Source organism: Mauremys mutica, chromosome 6 (genome assembly GCF_020497125.1).
Source record: "Mauremys mutica isolate MM-2020 ecotype Southern chromosome 6, ASM2049712v1, whole genome shotgun sequence".
NCBI lineage: Eukaryota > Metazoa > Chordata > Testudines > Geoemydidae > Mauremys > Mauremys mutica.
This window is the reverse complement of record NC_059077.1, coordinates 122,376,978-122,399,396: the sequence shown is the minus strand read 5'-3', so window position 1 is coordinate 122,399,396 and position 22,419 is coordinate 122,376,978. Positions and strand designations below refer to the sequence as shown.

Below are 22,419 nucleotides of genomic sequence, written 5' to 3'. Positions count from 1 at the left end.
TTGGTTCTTAATTAAAAAATATAACAAAGCAAAACAACTAATGATGGTTTATAATATATGTGGAAAATTTATTTTTGCATCCATCACCATCCCAGGTTATTTACATGTGGTTCTTTATGGAAAGCTCTGATGTATGAGGCGGTGTTAAGAGGGTATTTTTCCTGTCATTTTCTCCTCATATATTAATATTAAGCTTATGACATAAATTACATTTTTAATCTCTTGGATTTTATCTGGAACAGACAACAGCCTTTAAAGTCCATCTGTGACAGTGTTTCATTTGATGTTAAATCAAACTGTCAGAGAACCATTTTTCAATGATTGTCTCATGGAAATTTTCATATCTAAACAGAGCTTGCTTTCCAGGATCAAGTAAAGGCTCATACAGTCTCAAACATGTCATGACTGCAGCTAGTCTCAGATAAGTTCTGGACTAGGAGATTTGCAAGGATGCCTTACTAAGTTGTTTTTTGCTGGGACTTTGTGTTTCACACTGGAATCAGGCCATGGTATTTCAAAACCTGTTTTTGTAGAGAGTCCAGCTTGCCAAGTGTCCATTTCTACTGTTCATGGGGTGTTTCTGTGAGTTGTGGGGCTGTTAGATATCTCTTCTGTTGTCATTAAAAAAAATACTCTTTGTACTGTCTGAGGTGTGTAAAAAACTAACTGTATTGTGCTTAGTGATAAACATTGCACATCCTCACTGTGTGTTTCATCCAAGTTATGTAGGTGACGTTACGTGTTGTGAAAGTGTTCTCCGGGCTTTGCCTGGACATAGAAATGTTTGCTTTTTTTTGTTTGTTTTGATTTAATAGATTTTGGCCATATAGAGAAGTTTTTTGTTTTTACAAGTTTTCTATGATATATGCTTGCTTTTAGAGAAGTTAGGTATTTGTAGTACTTGTTCTCTGAATGTAGTTGTGTTTAATGCAATTGTTACCCAAGATTTATATTTCTGTAGTTGTATGTGGACTGGAATCTGTCATAGTCCAACAATATTGTATTAATTTTGTGCAAACTAGGGTATCTATACAAAAGCGTGCCGAGATACTGATTTAGAACTGCACGTCTGTATTAAGGCGTTTACAAGTTTTCTTTATAGTAATTCATTTAGAACTTATTAGTTATTGGTTGCTTGCATGTGTGATATTGGTATTTAACTTTCTTCTTGCTGATTCAGATACTGGGAAATCAAGATTATAGTTCCCATAAAATGTTGCCCAAACACCAGAATTTGCTGTTGACTGTCTTGCGGAAGAGATGTCACTACTGTTGCTTCAGAGTACTAGTGTCCTGGGTGAACGTTTAACAATTGACACTCGTGAATGTAACATCTTCTTCTCCCATGCCCATGAATTGTGATTGACTGAGCACCATTTGCTCCCAGTAGATAGAACTCTAACTTTCCTTCCAGAGACCATATCCCTTTGAGCCCTGGGAAATTTAAATTTCTTTTTCACAAATGACAGATTTATTGCCCTGATTACAGGTTGAGGTGACAGAGTGGGGGCAAGAGGGAAGTGTCAGTGCAGCTTTCTAGGGGTCTGTGACTTCATAAGCAGGTGGTTGACCTTGTCGGTTGACCTGAGGTGTTTTTTTCCCCATTGGCTCCAGCTATGCACAATTGATTGGTCGTATTTGTCAGTTGCTGTATTTCTCATAAACTGCTGGAAGAAGCAAAAAGGGGTGGGGGGATACAGAGTTAAGTTAATCCCCATTTAAAACTACTGATAATCCGTTCTGCATTAAACATTCCGGGGGTGATGGTAACAGTTGCATGCCTCTTTATCTAGTCTTCACCACTGTAGCATTTTGCCTCAGTATTAGGAGCCTCAGAGGAGTGAGTTCCACCAAAGGGATGAAAATCCAAATAGCATCGTCATCACCATCCCTGTTTGCCTGAGATTTTAAGGATGTGCCTAAGAGTGCTCAATCACTTACTAAGATTTATCAAAATCAGGCATTTGATAACTTCCAAGACTTCAGATACAAACGTGTTACTTTCAGGTGGAGGGAAGAACGTCGGGTCAGGGATAGCTTGGGGAACGCGGGATGGAAAGAGGGAGAGGAGCGTGGATAGTGGAGGTAATGGATGAGAGTGAGGGGTGGGAGGAGGTTGGGGCAAACAGTCTATCAGAAGATAGAAAACTGTGTCCAGAATCCCAGTGGAGAATGCCGTCTCTTGACATCACCTGCCTCATCCTTCCCATTTTAGGAGTTGTTGCTTGCTACTGGGATCTGCTTCTGTTGCCCCGAGTGCTGTGGCACTGCTTGTGGTTCCTGGGGAGGGTTGGTGTCTGCTGGGGCCTGATGTCTCGGGGCGGGTGAAAGGGTATTTAAACATAACTCGGGATGATCTGAAGTCGAACAGAGCAGCTAGTTACCAATTTTGATCGTGGCCAGGATCATGGGCTCTGATGAGGTGCCATAGCAACTTAAAATGACCCCAGCTTTGCTTTGTAGCTCATCTGCTGAGCGGTGACATTTCCGGCATCATAGTGCCCTGTCAGTGAGTCGAGCGGTACTTGTTGAATCATCAAAATCATTCCTTGGAAGTGTCCCATCCAGTATTGACCCAGCCCAGCCCACCTGAGCTTTGAAGATTAGACTGGTTAGTATGGTGGCAGGTCACTAGAAGAATTTTGTTTGTTCTAAAAATCAGCTGATATCAAACATTATTCCTGTGAGAGTCAGGGGTGATTTTAGAGATGGAAATGAGAGAACTCCGTTTTGGTTTTTTTTAAGTGGTAAATTGTGTGTGTGTGTGTGTATTTTGTGTTTTAAGAGGCCGGGAAATAGATGGACAGGTGAGCTCAATCTCTGTATGAATCACAACTAGTGACACTGGGTATAAAACTCTCCTCTCCCTCTCATATAAACATATTTGGGTATGAGATGAGTGACTTCAGCACTCACGGATTTAAAAAAGGAGTTTATATATTCTCCCTGTGATAAATGAAGGTCTGGGGAGGCGGGAGGGACGGGGATAGCTCCCTTTTATGGACACCCAGTTAGCTATAAAGTCCCTCTTGGTGGCTGTTCTCTGCTTGCTTTACCTGTAAAGGGTTAACAAAGTCACACAGGTAAAGAAAAGGGCACCTGACAAAAGAGCTAATGGGAGGGCTAGAACTTTTTAAAATTGAGAAAGAAGCTTTCCCCAGGGCTGCCCCGGGCTGCCGAAGACCCAGCACTTCGGCGGCGAGTCACGGAGCAGAAGGACCCCCTGCTGCTGGTCTTCGTGGCACTTCGGCGGCGGGTCCCAGAGCGGAAGGACCCCCCCCCCGCCACCGAAGACCCGGAGCGGAAGAAGCTCCGGGGGCCCCGAAAAACTCTCGTGGGGGCCTGGGGCAAATTACCCCACTTGCCCCCCCCAGGCGGCCCTGGCTTTTCCTTTGTGTCTGTGGTTGTTCTGTGGAGAGGGGGGACAGAGCAGGACAGGGCTGAAGTTATGCTGAAAGCAGCTTTAAAATCAGGTATGAAAAAACATCAGTTCATACCTCAGACCTACTTATCTGAAACCCCAGATGTGTAAGTGGATCAGAAAAGTTTAGAAAGACGCAATTAGGGTATTTTCTTTTATTTCTGTATGGCTTGTGGACTCCTCTGTGCTAACCCCAGATGCTTTTGTTTGCTTGTAACCTTTAAGCTGAACCCCCAAGAAAGCTATTTTGGGTGCTTAATTTTTGGATTGGCGCTTTTAAAATCTAGCAAAAGCCTAAGTTCCAGATGTCTTTTCTTTCTTTTTGTTTTTAATAACATTTTCCTTTTTTAAGAACAGGATTTGGATTTTTGGTGTCTTAAGAGGTTTGTGCATGTTGTTTGATTAGCTGGTAGCAAAAGCCAATTTCCTTTGTTTTCTTTCTCAGCTCTTTGCCAGAGGGGGGGGTGAAAGGGCTTGAGGGTACCCCACAGGGAGGAATTCCCAAGTGCTCCTTCCTGGGCCCAAGGGGGTTTTTGCATTTGGGTGGTGGCAGCGTTTACCAAGCCAAGGTCAGGGAACAGATGTAACCTGGGGAGTTTAATATAAGCCTGGAGTGGCCAGTATTAATGTTTAGAATTCTTGCGGGCCCCACCTTCTGCGCTCGGAGTGACAGAGTGGGGAATCAGCCTCGACACTCCCCCCCCACCTGCCCCCCCCCCTTTTTTTACTTACTTCCACAAAAGCTGGACAGGTTTTCAGTTAGGAGATTTTTCATTTGTATCAATTTTAGCAATAAGTGTTGGTAGAAGGTCTTGTGTTGTAGGTTGTAACAACAGTCAAAACTTCTGTTGTGAGCTTATGACTGTGAATTTAATTATCCTGTAACAAATAAAAAGTTAATTCTTAGTTGAAAGTTAAAATATCAACTTACTAATATTACTACTTAATTATTAATTTATTAAAAATTGTAATGAAAAGTTATTTAATTTTAGTCAATCATTTGAAGATTAGCAAACATGTAGGTTAAAATACCAACACCAAACTTCTATTTTTTTTAAATACTATTTTCTTGGCGTAAACTTGTACATGTAACAATCATGTTCAAGATGCATCTGTCTGAGGACTTCATCTAGTGCCAGTTGTTGTACTGCAGAAGTGCTTCTCTGGTTCTGGAAGGTGAGGTCCCCCCCTAGTAGACTTCATGAGATTTCTGCTCTTCTCCTTTTCCTGTGTATGTACAAGTTTTTGACTCTGTTCTTTCCACTCCTCCCCTTTTTGTTTCTTTGGCTATAGTGTGAAAGTTTTGTTCAAGCCAAGGGGGTCTGCAGCATGTCCTCGAAGTCGCCAGGTCCCAGACTAATCCAGTCTTATCTGGAAGGTCATTTGACAGATGTGCCCCCTTGACTGGGAAGGATCTGCCTGCAGATCTCTTGTGGTTCATCCTGGGTTTTGTGAGCTGCATTGTTCCCGCAGGACAATTGCCTGGAGTCTCACAAAAGGGTGGAAGACATGATGTGACGAGTTGTTGAGCTACCAACAAAGCTAGGCACAGTGTCCTTTTTTTCTTACATTATAAGCACAGGAAACTTAAACCAATACAATTTTTTGACTGTTCCAAATGTTTTCACTGCTCCAAATTCTTCATCTTCTCCTCCAAGCCCCCATGTCCTACCTCCCTAGACAGGAGAACACTCCATCTAAACTCTTGTAAACTTGATATAAGCTGTAGCCTGTCATGAGAATCACAGACTAGCTCTGAATCCACAATCTTTCACATTCAGAAATAGGACAGGTTTCAGAGTGGTAGCCGTGTTAGTCTGTATCAGCAAAAAGAATGAGGAGTCCTTGTGGCCCCTAGAGACTAACAAATTTATTTGGGCATAATTTATAATTTATTTGGGCATAAGCATCCGATGAGGTGGGTTTTAGCCCACAAAAACTTCTGCCCAAATAAATTTGTTAGTCTCTAAGGTGCCACAAGTACTCCTAGAAATAGGATAGATACTCCCTGGAAGGTTGCCATTTCATTTTCTATTTTTATTTTTGGTTTTTCTTCCCTTAATAGGATCCATAAAGCATTGATTTCCATAGTGGTAATAAAAGCGAGTTTTCAGTTATCAGGTTTGCTTTTGATGTTGCAAAAAGGAACAGTCTCCAGCAGGTCTTGATAGCAGAAAACTCTATTGAATGAGTCATTCTTCCAAGTCGAAGCATGACTCATACAAAAAAGTTTTCTGCTATAGAAGTAACATAGGATCTAAGGGGACCCGTGTATTCAGACTGCAAGAAATTGACCATAAGCTTTCCAATTGCAAGGCTGCCCTTGAGAACTACCACCAACAGTGTTATTTCTTGTTTGATTACAACATTTATATGAGAAAGACTTTGGACTTTTTACCAGAAATTGCTTTTAACTTGCATTTTTCTTGTCCCAAGAAAAGTGGTGAAATTAACATAGTTACTCAGCATGGAGACTACTTGTGCTCTTTAGACCAATTTATAAAAAATAATTAGCAGTTACAGAAAGTGCACATACTCCTAACCAAAATGAAAGCAGGAAGGCAAGCTAAAACCCAGTATAGCTAAAATACAAGATTAGAGGTTATTCAGACTAAACCTACTTTTCAAAAAATAAAAATCCAGACCAAGTGAAGTCAATAGAAAACAGTGGTGGTTGGTAAGATGGAAACTAGGAAAGCAAAGAAAATTGGGAGAGAAAACTGACAAATAGAAAAAAAAAATCAAAACTCAGGGAATTCTTGAGGTATATTAGAAGCAGGAAGGCGTCAACCACTGAGTCAAGGGCGCAATCAAGGCAGAATGTTGTAGAGAAGCTAAATGATTTCTGTGAAAGAGTCTCCCACACATAGGATGTGGACTTGACATCTCCTCCAGACTTTTACTCTTTCCAGATGAGGCACTGTGACGAGGCGGTACTGGCGGGACCCAGCTGAGTGCGCCAATTCAGGACCAATTGCTCAAACAGGGCAGTCACAGCCCTAGGCTGGGGTTTTTCCACCTCTAAGGCAAACCAAACCAGCCAGACAAAAATGACTTCGGTTTCACCCAGCTGGCTAACCACAAGTCATACAAGCAATTTCCTTAGACACTCCAGTCTCCCAGTATCACCACCAGTGCCACTCGTCCTGGGGATGAATGGTTATGAAAACCAACACCCCAATAAAAGAAAAAGGTTCTCTCAATCCCAAAGAATCAAGCCCCAGACCCAGGTCAATATACACATCAGATCTTACCCACAAATCACGCTGTTGCCAATCCTTTAGAATCTAAAATCTAAAGGTTTATTCATAAAGGGAAAAAGATAGAGATGAGAGCTAGAATTGGTTAAATGGAATCAATTACATACAGTAATGGCAAAGTTCTTAGTTCAGGCTTGTAGCAGTGATGGCATAAACTGCAGGTTCAAATCAAGTCTCTGGAGTACATCCCCCGCTGGGATGGGTCATCAGTCCCTTGTGTAGAGCTTCAGCTTGTAGCAAAGTCCCTCCAGAGGTAAGAAGCAGGATTGAAGACAAGATGGAGATGAGGCATCAGCCTTATATAGGTTTTTCCAGGTGTAAGAACCTCTTTGTTCTTACTGTGGAAAATTACAGCAAAATGGAGTCTGGAGTCACATGGGCAAGTCCCTGCATAATTTGCTGAGTCACAAGGCATATCTGCCTTCTCTCCATGGATCAATTGTGTAGCTGATGGTCCTTAATGGGCCATCAAGCAGGCTAGGCAGAGCTGACACCAACCTGTCTGCGGTGTCACCCAGAAGCAGAGCACAATACAAAATACAGACAGTACAGAGCCAATACTTATAACTTCAACTACAAAATGATACACATGCATACAGACAGCATAATCATAACCAGCAACCCATAACCTGGTCTTAGACACCTTAGATGACCCCCTTTACCTAAGATTTGGTGCCACTACAGGACCTTGGTTGCAAACCATGTTCTATATGGTCCCAGTTTATATCAATAACGTCACAGGCACTAACAGAGACTGAAATGTCAAAATAAGAAATACTGGAATAAAATGATAAATTGAATAGCAAAGAGACAAGGTGGGTGAGGTAATATCTTTTATTGGACCAACTTCTGTGGGTAAAAGAGAGAAGCTTTCATGCTACACAGAGCTCTTCTTCAGGTAGTCACAAAGACTGGACTGCTTCATCCAAGAGTTCTGAAGAAATTTGGGATGAGAGTATTATGACTTTCAAAGCAGTCCTGGGGATTTAGACATGTCTTCCATTCCTGTGGCTAGTCTGTTTAAAAATATAAGCTATCATGTATTAAAATCAGCTTCTACACCGGAGGATAGCAAACTTACCTACTTCTTTAAAAGAGCACTTGGGGTTATTCTGGGAATTAGACCAGTGAGTGTTACTTCATTATCAGGTATATTAGTTGAAGTATTAATTAAAGACCATTCTAAAACACCTAGTTGAGCATGATGTGATCAAGATCTTGTTAAGGTATTTTGTACCCTAACAGTAAACTAGAATTTTATCGAGCATCTCAACAAAATAGTGGATAAAGGAGAAGCAGTTGATGTGACTTATTTGGCTGTTCAAAAGACCTTCAGCTCTTTCACAAGGGGCAATTACGGTAACTAATCCTGGGATGAAAAATAAAAGGCTATGACTAGGGCCGTACCAAATTCACGGTCCATTTTGGTCAATTTCACGGTCATAGGATTTTAAAAATAATAAATGTCATGATTTCAGCTATTTAAATCTGAAATTTCACGGTGCTGTAGGAGTCCTGACCCATCTCCGAAGGCAGCTGCGCAGAAGTAAGGGTGGCATGGTATGGTATTGCCACCTTTACTTCTGCACTGCTGCTGGCGGGGCACCGCCTTCAGAGCTGGGCGCCTGGCCAGCAGTTGCCACTCTCCGGACACCCAGCCCTGAAGGCAGCGCAGAAGTAAGGATGACAATACTGCAACCCCCCTACAACAATGTTGCAACCCCTCCCCCCAACCCTCTTTTGGGTCTGGCCCCCCAGTTTGAGAAATAAATCTGTACAGTATAGGGTAAAAGCGCACACAAGACCAGATTTCATGGCGGAGACCAGATTTCCCGGTCCGTGACGCATTTTTCACAGATGTGAATTTGGTAGGGCCCTAGCTATAACAAATTTGAAATTGTCCGAAAGAGAAAATGGCCATGGTGGGGAAAGAAGTTGGAAAAAGGAGGCTTCTGCCGGTTGTTGGTTGTTTCGGGTTTTGTTTTTGTTATGAGATCAAGCCCTTTAAAAGTCAGGAAAATTCTGAAGATTAAGATTATTTCAAGTAATGTTAACTCATCCACTTTGCATATATGTAATATTTCCTAGTCCTTTTCCTCTGTTAAAGACATGTTGTATTGATAATGATCTTAAAGGCCTAAATAGTTAAAGGTGTTCATGAACTCTTTCACTGTCCAACATTAAACAGCAATCGGTGGGTTCATAACGGATTTATTTGGGCATAAGCGTTCATGGGTAAAAAAAACCCTCACTTCTTCAGATGCAGGAAGAAGTGAGGTGTTTTACCTATGAAAGCTTATGTCCAAATAAATGTGTTAGTCATTAAGGTGCCACCGGACACCCAAAAGTATTCATTCATATGGAAAGTTTATTGATTAAACACAAGAAAGAACACGAACTTAAAACAAGTATTTATATTGAAACTGTGGTTGAGTGATTATGCAAAACAGACTTTAGTTAGACCTTATGAAAGTCTCTCTCCTTTTGGTGTCAAACTATCAGTCTCCTATTTTCAGAACAGCTTTTCTTTGATGAAAAGACAAAGGTTAATTTTACTCTGTCCTGATGTGAAGGGCATCTACTTATCCTGTTCTTAACAAACAAGCAGGTGGAGGAGAGATGGGATAGAAAAGACAGGTGAAACATGGCTTTTGTTGATATTTTTGGAACACTGGATCACTAGTTAATTACGAGTGGATGCTTTGGCTGGCTAATTGATCAAGACACCTGATGCTTTGACCCTGGTTAGTTATGATCCGGTCAGGGCTGTCATCTGATTGGATCCTTTCTCCTTTGACAAGGCTGGATTGGATGACTGCAGTATAGTTGATTTAAGGATTCAATGAAAAGCCAGGAGTGAGAGAGGCTAGGAAGAAAGAAAGAAAGGAATCGTGGGCAGAAGATAACACAAGAGAAGGGAATTCAGTACAGGATCTTACATGTCTTTGTGGTGCTGGTAATTAGATCTCCCTGCTGAGGGGCTGAGGACTGGCTGTCATGATGATGTGATGACTTTCAGCACTCACAGGAGAAAACCAAGTTCCTTAAACAAGAGCGAGGCCAGACAGCCTTCCCTTCAGGAAGAAAGTCCCTTGATATCACTCAAGAAAATTTCCATACTCGTGGAATAAATATATATAGGAAGGCAGAATTCACTTTCTTCATGTGGCAGCTAACGGAAGTCTGTTTTGAAAGCAGATAGTGGTTTGGATTACGGCAACCATATTAAGTCGGTTGTTTGAATCTTAGCTGAGAATTTCCAGACTTCTGCGCATACTTTGTTTTTTTCATTGTTTAATAGTGTATCTTAGCAGCTCCCGATGGCACCAAACAGGCCCCGTTGTGTCAATTGCTTTGCAAACAACTGGAAAGACAGTGTTTGATTTTTCCTGTCCTCAGTTTCACATCAGTGTAATGCCCTGAAGAGCTTACAATCTAATGTAATGTTAATTTTTTTAAAGCTAACATTCCAATAACACATTGTTCTCCCAGGGAGAATGCTTTCAAAGCCTCAAGTCTTTTGACTGGGTATATCCTTTTGTGAGTGTTTTGTAGACCAGAAGCAATTATGCGTGGCATTGTTGGGACCTTATCTGTAGAGCAAAGGTTAAGAGAATTGGAAAATCCCTAGCAGAATTAGAAAAGGCTGCAATAGATAGCTGAAAACAGAATGGTCATCCCCGTACCACAAATACCGGGTAATGTTTCTGTTTACACAGTACTCTTGATTTCACTTTATGAACAGTAGTTTGCATCTCAGCCACCCGATAGGAAGAATTTTGAACATAATTTCGAAGTGCCATGGTCGGTAAATCATATAAAAGGATAGTGTTTATAATGGTGGCAACAAAAGGCCTTTGAAGATTATTGAAAGCAGAGCCATTTGATGATGGTAAAAGCAGTTTGTTTATACTGTACACTACACTTCTATATGGTATAGTAAGTAACACAGCAAGACGATATCCAGTTATGCAGCAAGACAGTATCCAAAAGGCTCAGATGTCTTCATGAGTTATGGCTGGAAACAAAATGCTGAAATGAAGAATTAGAGAATACTCTGTTCATAAGTAAACTAGGTATTCAAGGGCATTTCAGGCTAAGATCATGTGAAATAAGCGTGAACACTGACCTTTGTGTCAGCAGAGGTTTGGTCAGTACTATATTCGCACTTAGATGTTTTTAATGGCATTTAATGGATAAAGTTTCTATATCGTTCTGTACAAATTGATTTTAGTGGAATCGGACTGGAAAAGGAGCTCAGTAATTGATGAGAACTAAGAAATTGCAACTCTCTTTGTGACCATGGAAGCCATCTCCCGTGCTTTTAATGCATGATATTAATACAGCTACTTAATCTCATTTCAAAATGAGTACTATTTCAGGACTTGGACTACAAGCTCATCACCAGACCTTCCCTGATAAGGGATTGTCCTGAAGACAGGACAAGAAGTGATGGGCTTAATCTGCAGCAAAGGGAGATTTACACTAGCTATTACACTTCCCAACTCTAAGGATAGTTAAGCTCTGGAACAGGTTTCCAAGGGAGGTTGTGGAATCACATCATTGAAGGATTTTAAGAACAGGCTGAACAAACACTCATCAGGGATGGTCTAGGTTTACTTGGTCCTTCCTCAGCAGAGGGAGCTGGACTAGATGACCTCCTGAGGTCCCTTCCAGCCCTACATTTCTATGATTCTCCGTTGCTGCAGAACATTTAGCTTCCGTCAAATTGACATTTTCTGACAGAAAAGTATTCCGTCTGCACATTTTTAACCAGCTCTAATGTGAATACAGTCTTGTGGTTGAGATGTTACACACACATATTAGGAAATTTGAAATTACAGTGTATGCATTTATACTTATAGGACTCGTTATAACTTGACCAAAGTGCCATTTTATGTCATAATAGAAAATTTAAAAACTAGTGCATATGCACAGGGCTGTGAGTTATGGTTGCCGTGTGAATTATATTGACATTTATACATCTGTGGTCGTAACTTTAGTGTTAGGAAAACATGATTTTAATATACCTGGGAATATTGTTTTAAGTACAGTGTTTCAGTTGTATTTTTGCCTCTAGGGAGGGAATCCTTTCATCATCATCATCATCATCATCTTTCCCCCTTTCGTCCACCTGAATTAATTCAGATTAGGAGATCAACAATTCATGTTAGGAATCTGCTCAGCCAATTTTAAAAAAAAGTATTTTACTTTTAGTTTTTCATTTCTCCATCCCTTGTTTCATTTATATGTCAGTCTCTGTCCCATCGTTCTGCACCCATCCAATCACCTGGGATCTCTTTCCCCATCCTGCGACTGACAAACCTTTGTTTCACTTACTTTGTCATGAGCATTTCCGGAATAGAATTGCTTAGCATAATCATGCCTGTGTTCTGGTTTAGTAGAGCTTCCCAGTGCAGACCCTTTAGAAACTGACTGGAATGGTGTGATTCTGATCAATTTCAGATTGCTGCTAGCAAATACAGGCAAATCCTAATACTCAAGGAACAGTCAGATCTTGCTAAATAATTTGGTGGGGTTGTCTGCTGGAGTGAGTATGGAAGTGTGGTATTTGTGTGATCTCATGTATCATCTAAAAGCTGCTGTTAACACATTTTACTGGAAATGATTTTTGTTGTGCAATGTCATAGTGAAATGTTGTTCCAAATGTACTTCAGATAGTTTTTATCCGAATGTGACCAGGCTAATGATCATAGATGATGATAAATGATGTGATGTTGTAGCTTGTCATGAAGGGTATGTGGATTACTCAATTCAAGTGGCACACTGTGTGTAATATAAAATTGTAAATTTGAAATTTTAAAATGTAATTAACCTAAATTATACCTGAACTTTGTGACACCAGTCATTTGAATTCTAAAGTCTAAAAGAGACATTTGTACTTCTGGCTTATTGTATGAGTTGTACTAATGTGACAGGAATATGCCACTTCAAATACTACTAGTGTCTCCAGACTGTGGATCTCTCAAAACTGGGTGACTGGGCAACAAAATGGCAGATGAAATTCAAGGTTGATAAATGCAAAGTAATGCACATTGGAAAACACAATCCCAACTATACATATAAAATGATGGGATCTAAATTAGCTGTTACCACTCCAAAAAAGAGATCTTGGAGTCATTGTGGATAGTTCTCTGAAAACATCCACTCAATGTGCAGCGGCAGTCAAAAAAGCAAATAGAATGTTGGGAATCCTTAGGAAAGTGATAGATAATAAAAAAGAAAATATCATATTGCTGCTATATAAATCCATGGTATGCCCACATCTTGAATACTGTGTGCAGATGTGTTCACCCTATGTCAAAAAAGATATATTGGAATTGGAAAAGGTACAGAAAAGGGCAATGATTAGAGGTATAGAATAGCTTCTGTGTGAGGAGAGGTTAATAAGACTGGGAATTTTCAGCTTGGAGAAGAGACAACTAAGGAGGGATATGGTAGAGGTCTATAAAATCATGATTGGTGTGGAGAAAGTAAATAAGGAAGTGTTATTTTCTACTTCTCATAACACAAGAATTAGGGGTCACCAAATGAAATTAATAGGCGACAGGTTTAAAACAAACAAACAAAAGGAAGTATGTCTTCCCAAAGCGCACAATCAACCTGTGGAACTCCTTACCACAGGATGTTGGGAAGACCAAGACTATAACAGGGTTCAAAAAAGAATTAGATAGATTCATGGAGGATAGATCCATCAATGGCTATTAGCCAGGATGGGCAGGGATGGCGTTCCTACCATCTGTTTGCCAGAAGCTTGGAATGGGCGACAGGAGATGTATCACTTGATGATTACCTGTTCTGTTCATTCCCTCTGGGGCACCTGGCATTGGCCACTCTTGGAAGACATGATACTGGGCTAGATGGACCTGTGGTCTGACCCAGTATGGCCGTTCTTATGTTCTTATTCCTGTCTGTTGTTGTTTGTTTGGTATCACCTGAAGAAAAGACTCAGTCCCAAGATTCAGCTGTGGTTATTGTTACTAGATCCAGACTCTGTCATGAATAGGAAGATGCAGTGTTAAAAGACCGTTTAACACTGTTGAGGCATTTTTCCTACTGTATTGGAAGATGAAATTCCACCTGTGCTTTTTTCCATTGGCCCTGCACTTCCAGATCTAGCAGCAATCATCGATATGGAAGAGAAATAATTAGATTTTTGTTGCATTACTTTATAAGAAGAGTATAGTGACACTAAAAATGTTTTGTTAAACCTGTTAGTGCTGTCCATAGCAACAGAATCTTGAGATACCGCTGTCCATTGGGAAGTTGAGCAATTCCTCTTTGAGCCAAGCCACAGATTTGGCTTCCAGTGTCGCAATAATACCAAAACATCCCTCCTTGTGATTCAGCACAGTAATTTACACAATCTGGTCGTCCTCTGCCTCGCTGTAATAAGGGATATTCAAACTGTGACTGCGGCAGTTTGGCATGGGTGTCTTTGCTGTCCAGGCTTTGCAATGTTAAGTTGTTGTTTTGGGTAATGGTCAGTTTGTGCCTTGGGAGGGCCATGTGGAGAGAGCACCCTTGGTCAGTTAGTTGGCAATGGGACTGAGACAGGCCAAAAGATGTGGCACATAGTGGGGTGGAGGGAAATCTTTAATGTTTAAAAAGATTATTCACTGGATATATTTGCATCTTTTGGCATTTTTCTTGTATGTTGTTTGTTTGTGTTTGTCTTGTCTGTTCAAATACTCTTAAGGGCAAGGACTATGTCTCTGTGTGGGACCCTGATGATAATTGGAGCCTTTGGGTGCTATTTCAATAATAACACCTCATTAGTGCCACTTTTTTCTTGTTTCTCTTTTTAAATTTGGAGATGCCTGGGTGTTTATAATCAAACTAGTGTATTTGTTTTCAGTTTGTGTTCCTCCCCGTTTCTGTGTGCACATAGTGTAACGTCATGTATTGCAACATATAGTAAACAAAGGAAGTGTCAATGACTTAGAATTCTTCTTAATAGTTATTGATAAGACAGTGATTGTTAAAGATGTACCCTGTATATTTTCATTGACAGATTCCAGTTGCACATTGTTTTGGACCTCCGGGACATTACAAAAGAAAGTTTTGCACCGTGTGCAGAAAGCAGTTAGAGTCCCTTGCATTTCGATGTGAAGGTAATTTAAAACCTGTATATGCACAGTCATATTATGTCACATAAAAATAGATATATGTGTATTTCTAAAGATATATAACGTATGCTAATAATAACCCAGAGATAAATTCCTTTCTTTTTGCATTTATGAGAGAAGCTTGACTTAATTTGTACCCTGGGCTGCTTCACTTGCATTCTGTCCAATAATCTTTGTGCTGAACTAACATTGCCAACTACCAAGCACCTTCAAACAGTTACTGTAAAAACAAGGAACAAAAACGCATGCAAACATATGTCTCTTCACCAAATGTGGATTCCATCCCCTGATTTTACTTCAGTCTTCACGGCTGAGGATGTTAGGGAGATTCCCAAACCTGAGCTGGCTTTTGTAGGTGACAAATCTGAGGAACTGTCACAGATTGAAGTGTCACTAGAGGAGGTTTTGGAATTAATTGATAAACTCAACATTAACAAGTCACCGGGACCAGATGGCATTCACCCAAGAGTTCTGAAAGAACTCAAATGTGAAGTTGCGGAACTATTAACTAAGGTTTGTAACCTGTCCTTTAAATCGGCTTCGGTACCCAATGACTGGAAGTTAGCTAATGTAACGCCAATATTTAAAAAGGGCTCTAGGGGTGATCCCGGCAATTACAGACCGGTAAGTCTAACGTCGGTACCGGGCAAATTAGTTGAAACAATAGTAAAGAATAAAATTGTCAGACACATAGAAAAACATAAACTGTTGAGCAATAGTCAACATGGTTTCTGTAAAGGGAAATCGTGTCTTACTAATCTATTAGAGTTCTTTGAAGGGGTCAACAAACATGTGGACAAGGGGGATCCGGTGGACATAGTGTACTTAGATTTCCAGAAAGCCTTTGACAAGGTCCCTCACCAAAGGCTCTTACGTAAATTAAGCTGTCATGGGATAAAAGGAAAGGTCCTTTCATGGATTGAGAACTGGTTAAAGGACACGGAACAAAGGGTAGGAATTAATGGTAAATTCTCAGAATGGAGAGGTAACTAGTGGTGTTCCCCAAGGGTCAGTCCTAGGACCAATCCTATTCAATTTATTCATAAATGATCTGGAGAAAGGGGTAAACAGTGAGGTGGCAAAGTTTGCAGATGATACTAAACTACTCAAGATAGTTAAGACCAAAGCAGATTGTGAAGAACTTCAAAAAGATCTCACAAAACTAAGTGATTGGGCAACAAAATGGCAAATGAAATTTAATGTGGATAAATGTAAAGTAATGCACGTTGGAAAAAATAACCCCAACTATACATACAACATGATGGGGGCTAATTTAGCTACAACGAGTCAGGAAAAAGATCTTGGAGTTATCGTGGATAGTTCTCTGAAGATGTCCACGCAGTGTGCAGAGGCGGTCAAAAAAGCAAACAGGATGTTAGGAATCATTAAAAAGGGGATAGAGAATAAGACTGAGAATATATTATTGCCCTTATATAAATCCATGGTACGCCCACATCTCGAATACTGTGTACAGATGTGGTCTCCTCACCTCAAAAAAGATATTCTAGCACTAGAAAAGGTTCAGAAAAGAGCAACTAAAATGATTAGGGGTTTAGAGAGGGTCCCATATGAGGAAAGATTAAAGAGGCTAGGACTCTTCAGTTTGGAAAAGAGAAGACTAAGGGGGGACATGATAGAGGTATATAAAATCATGAGTGATGTTGAGAAAGTGGATAAGGAAAAGTTATTTACTTATTCCCATAATACAAGAACTAGGGGTCACCAAATGAAATTAATAGGCAGCAGGTTTAAAACAAATAAAAGGAAGTTCTTCTTCACGCAGCGCACAGTCAACTTGTGGAACTCCTTACCTGAGGAGGTTGTGAAGGCTAGGACTATAACAATGTTTAAAAGGGGACTGGATAAATTCATGGTGGCTAAGTCCATAAATGGCTATTAGCCAGGATGGGTAAGAATGGTGTCCCTAGCCTCTGTTTGTCAGAGGATGGAGATGGATGGCAGGAGAGAGATCACTTGATCATTGCCTGTTAGGTTCACTCCCTCAGGGGCATCTGGCATTGGCCACTGTCGGTAGACAGATACTGGGCTAGATGGACCTTTGGTCTGACCCGGTACGGCCTTTCTTATGTTCTTATGTTCCTTAAATTTTTGTTGATGCTGCTGCGGGTCAGTGACAGGCCCAAGAGCAAGCCTCCTCCCCTCGGAGAAACGTGATTCTGAGCTTTCTGTTAGTGTGTAGCATGGACACCTACCCCTGAAGGCTTATGAGATACTGGGACTTAAATAAATACCCAACACTTTTGACAGAAAAGCTATTTTAGACTGCTTTGAACATATTCTCACTTTTCTATCACTGTCTGTTGATGGTAGTCAGGGCACCCGAAGGGACATGAAAATAGTATCACTAAAAATAATTCTACTCTAAAAATTTTCCAAAGTAGCTTTTCTGTAAAAAATACATGTTGATCTGAAGGCTTCCTTGGCACTTTTTTGGGGCAACCTGCCTAACTCTCGCGTGGCTGTGCCGTTCATGAATGACATGGCCATTTCAAAAATGAAAATCCCTGGGAGTCGGTAAGGCACTGCTGAAAATTTTATCCTGGCTCTAGTGTTCCCCTCTGTGCATGGCAGGAGAGCAGACACTGAAGAGACAATAGGTTGGAGTGTACATGGAGGGAAGAGGGAATGGGATGAACCTAGAGTCATATTGGATAGTTTTGGGCCCATTCTGAAGACGCTTGTAAGCAACATCAGGGATCAGAAAAAGGCTTTATAAAGTTAGTTTTAAAGATTTTTTTTAATTGGGTGATAAAACTTGTTTTCTCTTTTGATGGTCTTCATACTGACTAGTTCAAAGAAAAGGTATTGTTGACAGTTAGGGAGGCACTTATACCTTGAGATGAGTTTTGATTTGATGACTTTCCTTTGTATTTGACAGACCAATTTCTCTACCTTTCAGCAGACACTGTCCTTCAGTTGTAAACTAAACAATCAAAGTTTGCATTATGAAAGAGCCCCTAAAGACTGCTCCTGGGCTGAAGTTGATGCATTAACACTTCTCCCCAGTCATTTCTAAATCTTGCTTTTAAAGATTGTTTCTCTTTTGAAAGTGGCTGTCTCTAAACTGTCCCCTTCCTACTCAACAAATCTGTTCTTTTTTGGTATTTGGAGGCATATCTGCCAACTGCAATGCAGTTTCCAGCTTTTACTCCTATTAATAATGCAGAGCCAACATAGCTTTGCTGCGTGAGCTGCAGATTGTACTCTACCAAGTGTACCAACAACAGAATTGTTGCTTTGTTCCAATCAGCTATGCCTGTGTAACCTCACTGAAATCATGATTTGATTTGCAGAAACTTTATTACTGGAGATATGTGGATGGAAAGAACTCAGCTTGTCTCTAAGTCCAGGTTGAATTTACGAAACTGTCAACATTTTCCTTATCAAATGTGTATTTAAAAAAAAATAGTTGACAAATAACAACTCTGGAACTGCACAATATCTTTTTTTACCAAGTAATTTTTGTGGCAGATTTGTAGTCAAGTTAGGAAGTATTTAATCTATTGGGGGAGGGATAGCTCAGTGATTTGAGCATTGGCCTGCTAAACCCAGGGTTGTTGTGAGTTCAATCCTTGAGGGGGCCATTTAGGACTTTGGGGCAAAAATCTGTCTGGGGATTGGTCCTGCTTGAGCAGCGGGTTGGACTAGATGACCTCCTCTCTTCCAACCCTGATATTCTATGATTCTATTTAGGGATCTTATACTTACTACCTTGTTATAGCAGTTTTCAGAAGGATTCTTTTCAAAGAAGAAAAAAAATGTTGCTTCTCCTGTAGATATAAACATAAGACAGTCTTTGCTTATGTGCAGTGGCGAATTACATCCACAGCCGTGTGTAGGACTACAATTAGCTAGAATGTGCTTATTGACTTTATTTCTGACCACTTACAGAGCACTTTTAAAATTAAGTTTACAGAATGGGTAACTTGATGATTCTTGTAGAAAGCATGACTGTCATTGTTAGCCATGCTGACAGCCATTGACTTCTGGCGTCAGACCTGGAATACTCCTCAGAGTTGTGTGAGGTGGTTGGAACAATGGATTCTGTGAATGCTACAGAAAGAGGTGGTTTGCAGGTGTGGTGGAATCCTGAGATTCATGTTCTTGATTTATTTGAAGAGACAAATGTTGCTGTCTGCCCAGAATGCTCACTTGTAAAGAACAGTTCTGTTTACAACTTAGATTGTAGCTCATTTTCTTTTCTTTTTTCTTCTTCCAAATAGGTTCATGGCCATTTGTCCCTGTATGATTTTACGTTTGGGGTGTGTCTTCCAGCATGTTTATCCATTCTGTTACAGTAACATGTGTGTCTGTTAAGGAGGTCATTACAGAACTTTGTCATTCCAGTTTATGCAAGTTCTGTTGCATTTTGTTGAAGCTGTTAACTTGGAATTCCACTTTCCTAATGGGCCAGTCACCTCTCCTTTATAGCTGAAGCTTCAGGTCAGCCTTTAGGAAATCAAAATACTACTTTTGGTCCAAAAGGAAAACTTATCCAAATCTTCATGGGCCACAGTAAGGCTTCTTCTGGTGGAACTCTAACAGCTGGACATATCTGACTTCTAAAACCTCTGGCATAAGGGGAGGCTGTAAACCCCCTCCCACACTCCGGTGTTCTGTCTCTTGACATTAAGATGGAGACTAGGATATAGAGTGCAAAGAGATTTGGACCAAATCTCCTGAATGGGATGGATATGCCCCTTTTCTTCTAGAATATATTCAAGTTGAAATAAGGAATCCAAGTTGGCATCTGACAGCAAAATGGTTGATTTCAGATGTTGGTCCCTGGGAAAAATTCTGCTGTCTGGCTGTTAGTCCACTTATGATTCTGGGTTGTCTAATGTAATCTCTCTTTGTGTATTGCACACACAGTATTTGTGTATATTCAGTGGAAAGGTGATCTAGGTTTCCTGGGTAACCTAACAAGCTAGACAGAGGCACATGGAAAAATATTTCCTTTTGGTGCTACAAGAACTCTTTGACGCTCCTAATGAACTCTTCAGGTCCTTTAGACTTGTCATTAAAGGTGCTGGAGTAACGGTCCTGATGATGGATCGCTGGTTCCCAACGAACTGGTACAACATACTGTAGAGGCAGTGGCAGTGCAAACTCCTCCACATTCCATTACGCGCGCGCGTGTGTGTGTGTGTTTGTGTTTGTGTTTGTGTTTTTACTGTCTGCTCCTAGACCAGCTAAGGATGTGGCAAGGAGGAAGCCTGTCCCTTATTTAGGTATCAGGTTAAGAGTGCAGTACAACACTATTAACAGTTCAGTGTCCCAGTATGCTACACTCACCCTGCTTTGAAGGGACACTTTGTCAGACACCGTCTGTTCATTCCCTGGGACCTCTACTGAGACTCCGAGTCAGGCAGAGTGGAGGAGTTGGAAGATGTGATTTTTGGAATGTCTACAGCTGTCTGCCTCCTCTCCCCCTGCGATGTCAGAGTATTTAGGGATACGACTTGGTGGTTGGCTATCACTCTGTGTTTAGGACTTCATTTTTTTTCAGCTATAGAAAATAGAGAAAGTTGCCCTTCCTATTAATGGGGGTCTCCTGAACTCTACTTTCTCATTTTGTTAAAGCAAAATTTCCAATTTAAGGTGAGAGAGGTGATTATATTAGGGAAGAGGACTGGTTGAATCAGACTATAGACATCCTTATAGTAAACTAGCCAATTGTTGTTCTTATCTTACTTTATTGGAAGAAATAACTAAATCACTCAAGCGCAAAATTAGCTTTGCCTTCCTACATACTTGCTTTTTCAGTTAAATAATAGTTGCATCAATTAAATGCAAAGTAAATTGAATAACACGCACCATAATACAGATAAACTTCTTGCATTTTGCCCGTCTTTGCTGAACAGTAAAAGGCATAAGAAATGCTATGTGGGGAGATAGGAAAATAAAACAAACCTGGGTGCTAAAGACATTTCCTGTTTAATTGTTTTACTTTCAGTGTGTGAACTACACGTGCATACAGATTGTCTCCCGTTTGCTTGCAGCGATTGTCGTCAGTGCCATCAAGATGGGCATCAGGATCATGTGAGTGTTAACTTGTGTGGCTAGAACAGAGTATGAAGTACAATCAGTTACTTTCAATGTAAAACAAACATGAATCCTTCCCCTCCTCCAGTTTCTATTGTGTGGCTTAATGTGTGAGTGACATGGTTTTGGTAGTTATGTTCCTTATGTATAAGGAACAGAAAAATACATCCTGTATATTATTGGATTTTGTTGTGAACTGATGCTACTTTTTGTTTTCTAACATGTTACTGACATTTGTCCAATGGAGAGCAGGATGTTGCTGCTGAATTTTAGACATGCTCGGTGGAGCTCAAGTTGAGCATACCCAGGGGCGTTCAGAAAATCTCGGTCTTTATTTAAAAAAAAAAAAAAAAGACTAATCTGGTGATGGGGAAATGGAAATTCCCTCTTCTCTCCGAGGCTGCTTCTACCTCGTATTTTTTTTTTTGTGCTTCTCATGAGGTGAACCTTTTTTAGAGACACTGTAATGCTAACGGTACAAGCCTGTTGGCAGGACAGATATAATTATCATCAAAATACAATGTGCCCTTCCTACCGATGGATCATTTCTAAACTGTAGTGTCCTCTTTGTGAAGGGGGAAATGATTGTACAGCTGTTGCACTTCTCCCTGTTGTACTTCAGTTAATTTAGATTTTGTGGCCAAAACTTTAAAAGATGACTGCTGAAAATTAGGGTACTTAAGTGGATATTGAGGCCTGATTTTCAGAAGTGCTGAGCAGCCAGCAGCTTCCATGGGAGTCAACAGTTACTGCTGAATGCTGAGCACTTCTGAAAATCAGGCCTAAATGTGGTGTTAGTAGTGCTGTAGCTTTTAGCACCACTTTTAAAAATGTTTGGCCTTCTCTCTCTCTCTCTCTTACTGAAGGCTGACTAGGCATTTTGAAAGGGTCCGTTATTATAGTAGCTAGAGGTGCCATTTGCTGTGTATAGCTTTAGTGTAAGAATAATACATTGTGGGCTGTTTACAGAACATGAAATACAAATTAATATTTCTGTGTGCAGTGTTGTAGCCATGTCGGCCTCAGGATATTAGAGACAAGGTAGGGGAGGTGATATCTTTATTGGACCAACATCTGTTGGTGAGAGAGATGACTTTCGCGCTTACTCAGAGCTCTTCTTCAGATCTGGGAAATGTACTCAGAGTGTCACAGCTAAATACAAGGTGGAACAGGTGGTTTAGCATAAGTGGTTAATGCATATTTCAAGGGACCATTCCAGGTGAAGTGGCCTGTTAACACCCCTGCAGTTAGGTGAGGAAAGGAAGATGGGGGTGGCGGGGGTGGTGTTAGTGGTTACAGATTGTTGTAATAAGTCATAACTACACTGTCTCTTTTCAATCCATCATATTGAGTGTCTAGCAAAGTTATGAATTTAAGCTCCCAGGCTCGTCTTTTGAAAGGCTTGTGCAGGTTTCCTTTGAGGATGAGGACTGATAGGGCAGACACAGGCTGTGGCTACACTTAGCACTTCAAAGCGCTGCCGCGGCAGCGCTTTGAAGCGCTAAGTGTAGTCAAAGCGCCA

The 22,419-nt window shown here is 40.6% G+C and overlaps 1 protein-coding gene across 1 annotated transcript in view; it reads left to right on the top strand.

The window, feature by feature from the left end:
- DGKQ (diacylglycerol kinase theta) overlaps nt 1-22,419 on the top strand; it is a 139,586-nt gene that overhangs the window by 45,994 nt on the left and 71,173 nt on the right. Inside the window, exons 3-4 of the mRNA XM_045020267.1 lie at nt 14,717-14,816; nt 20,809-20,894. Coding sequence (XP_044876202.1) covers nt 14,717-14,816; nt 20,809-20,894 — 186 coding nt within the window. The remainder of the gene's footprint in view (nt 1-14,716; nt 14,817-20,808; nt 20,895-22,419) is intronic.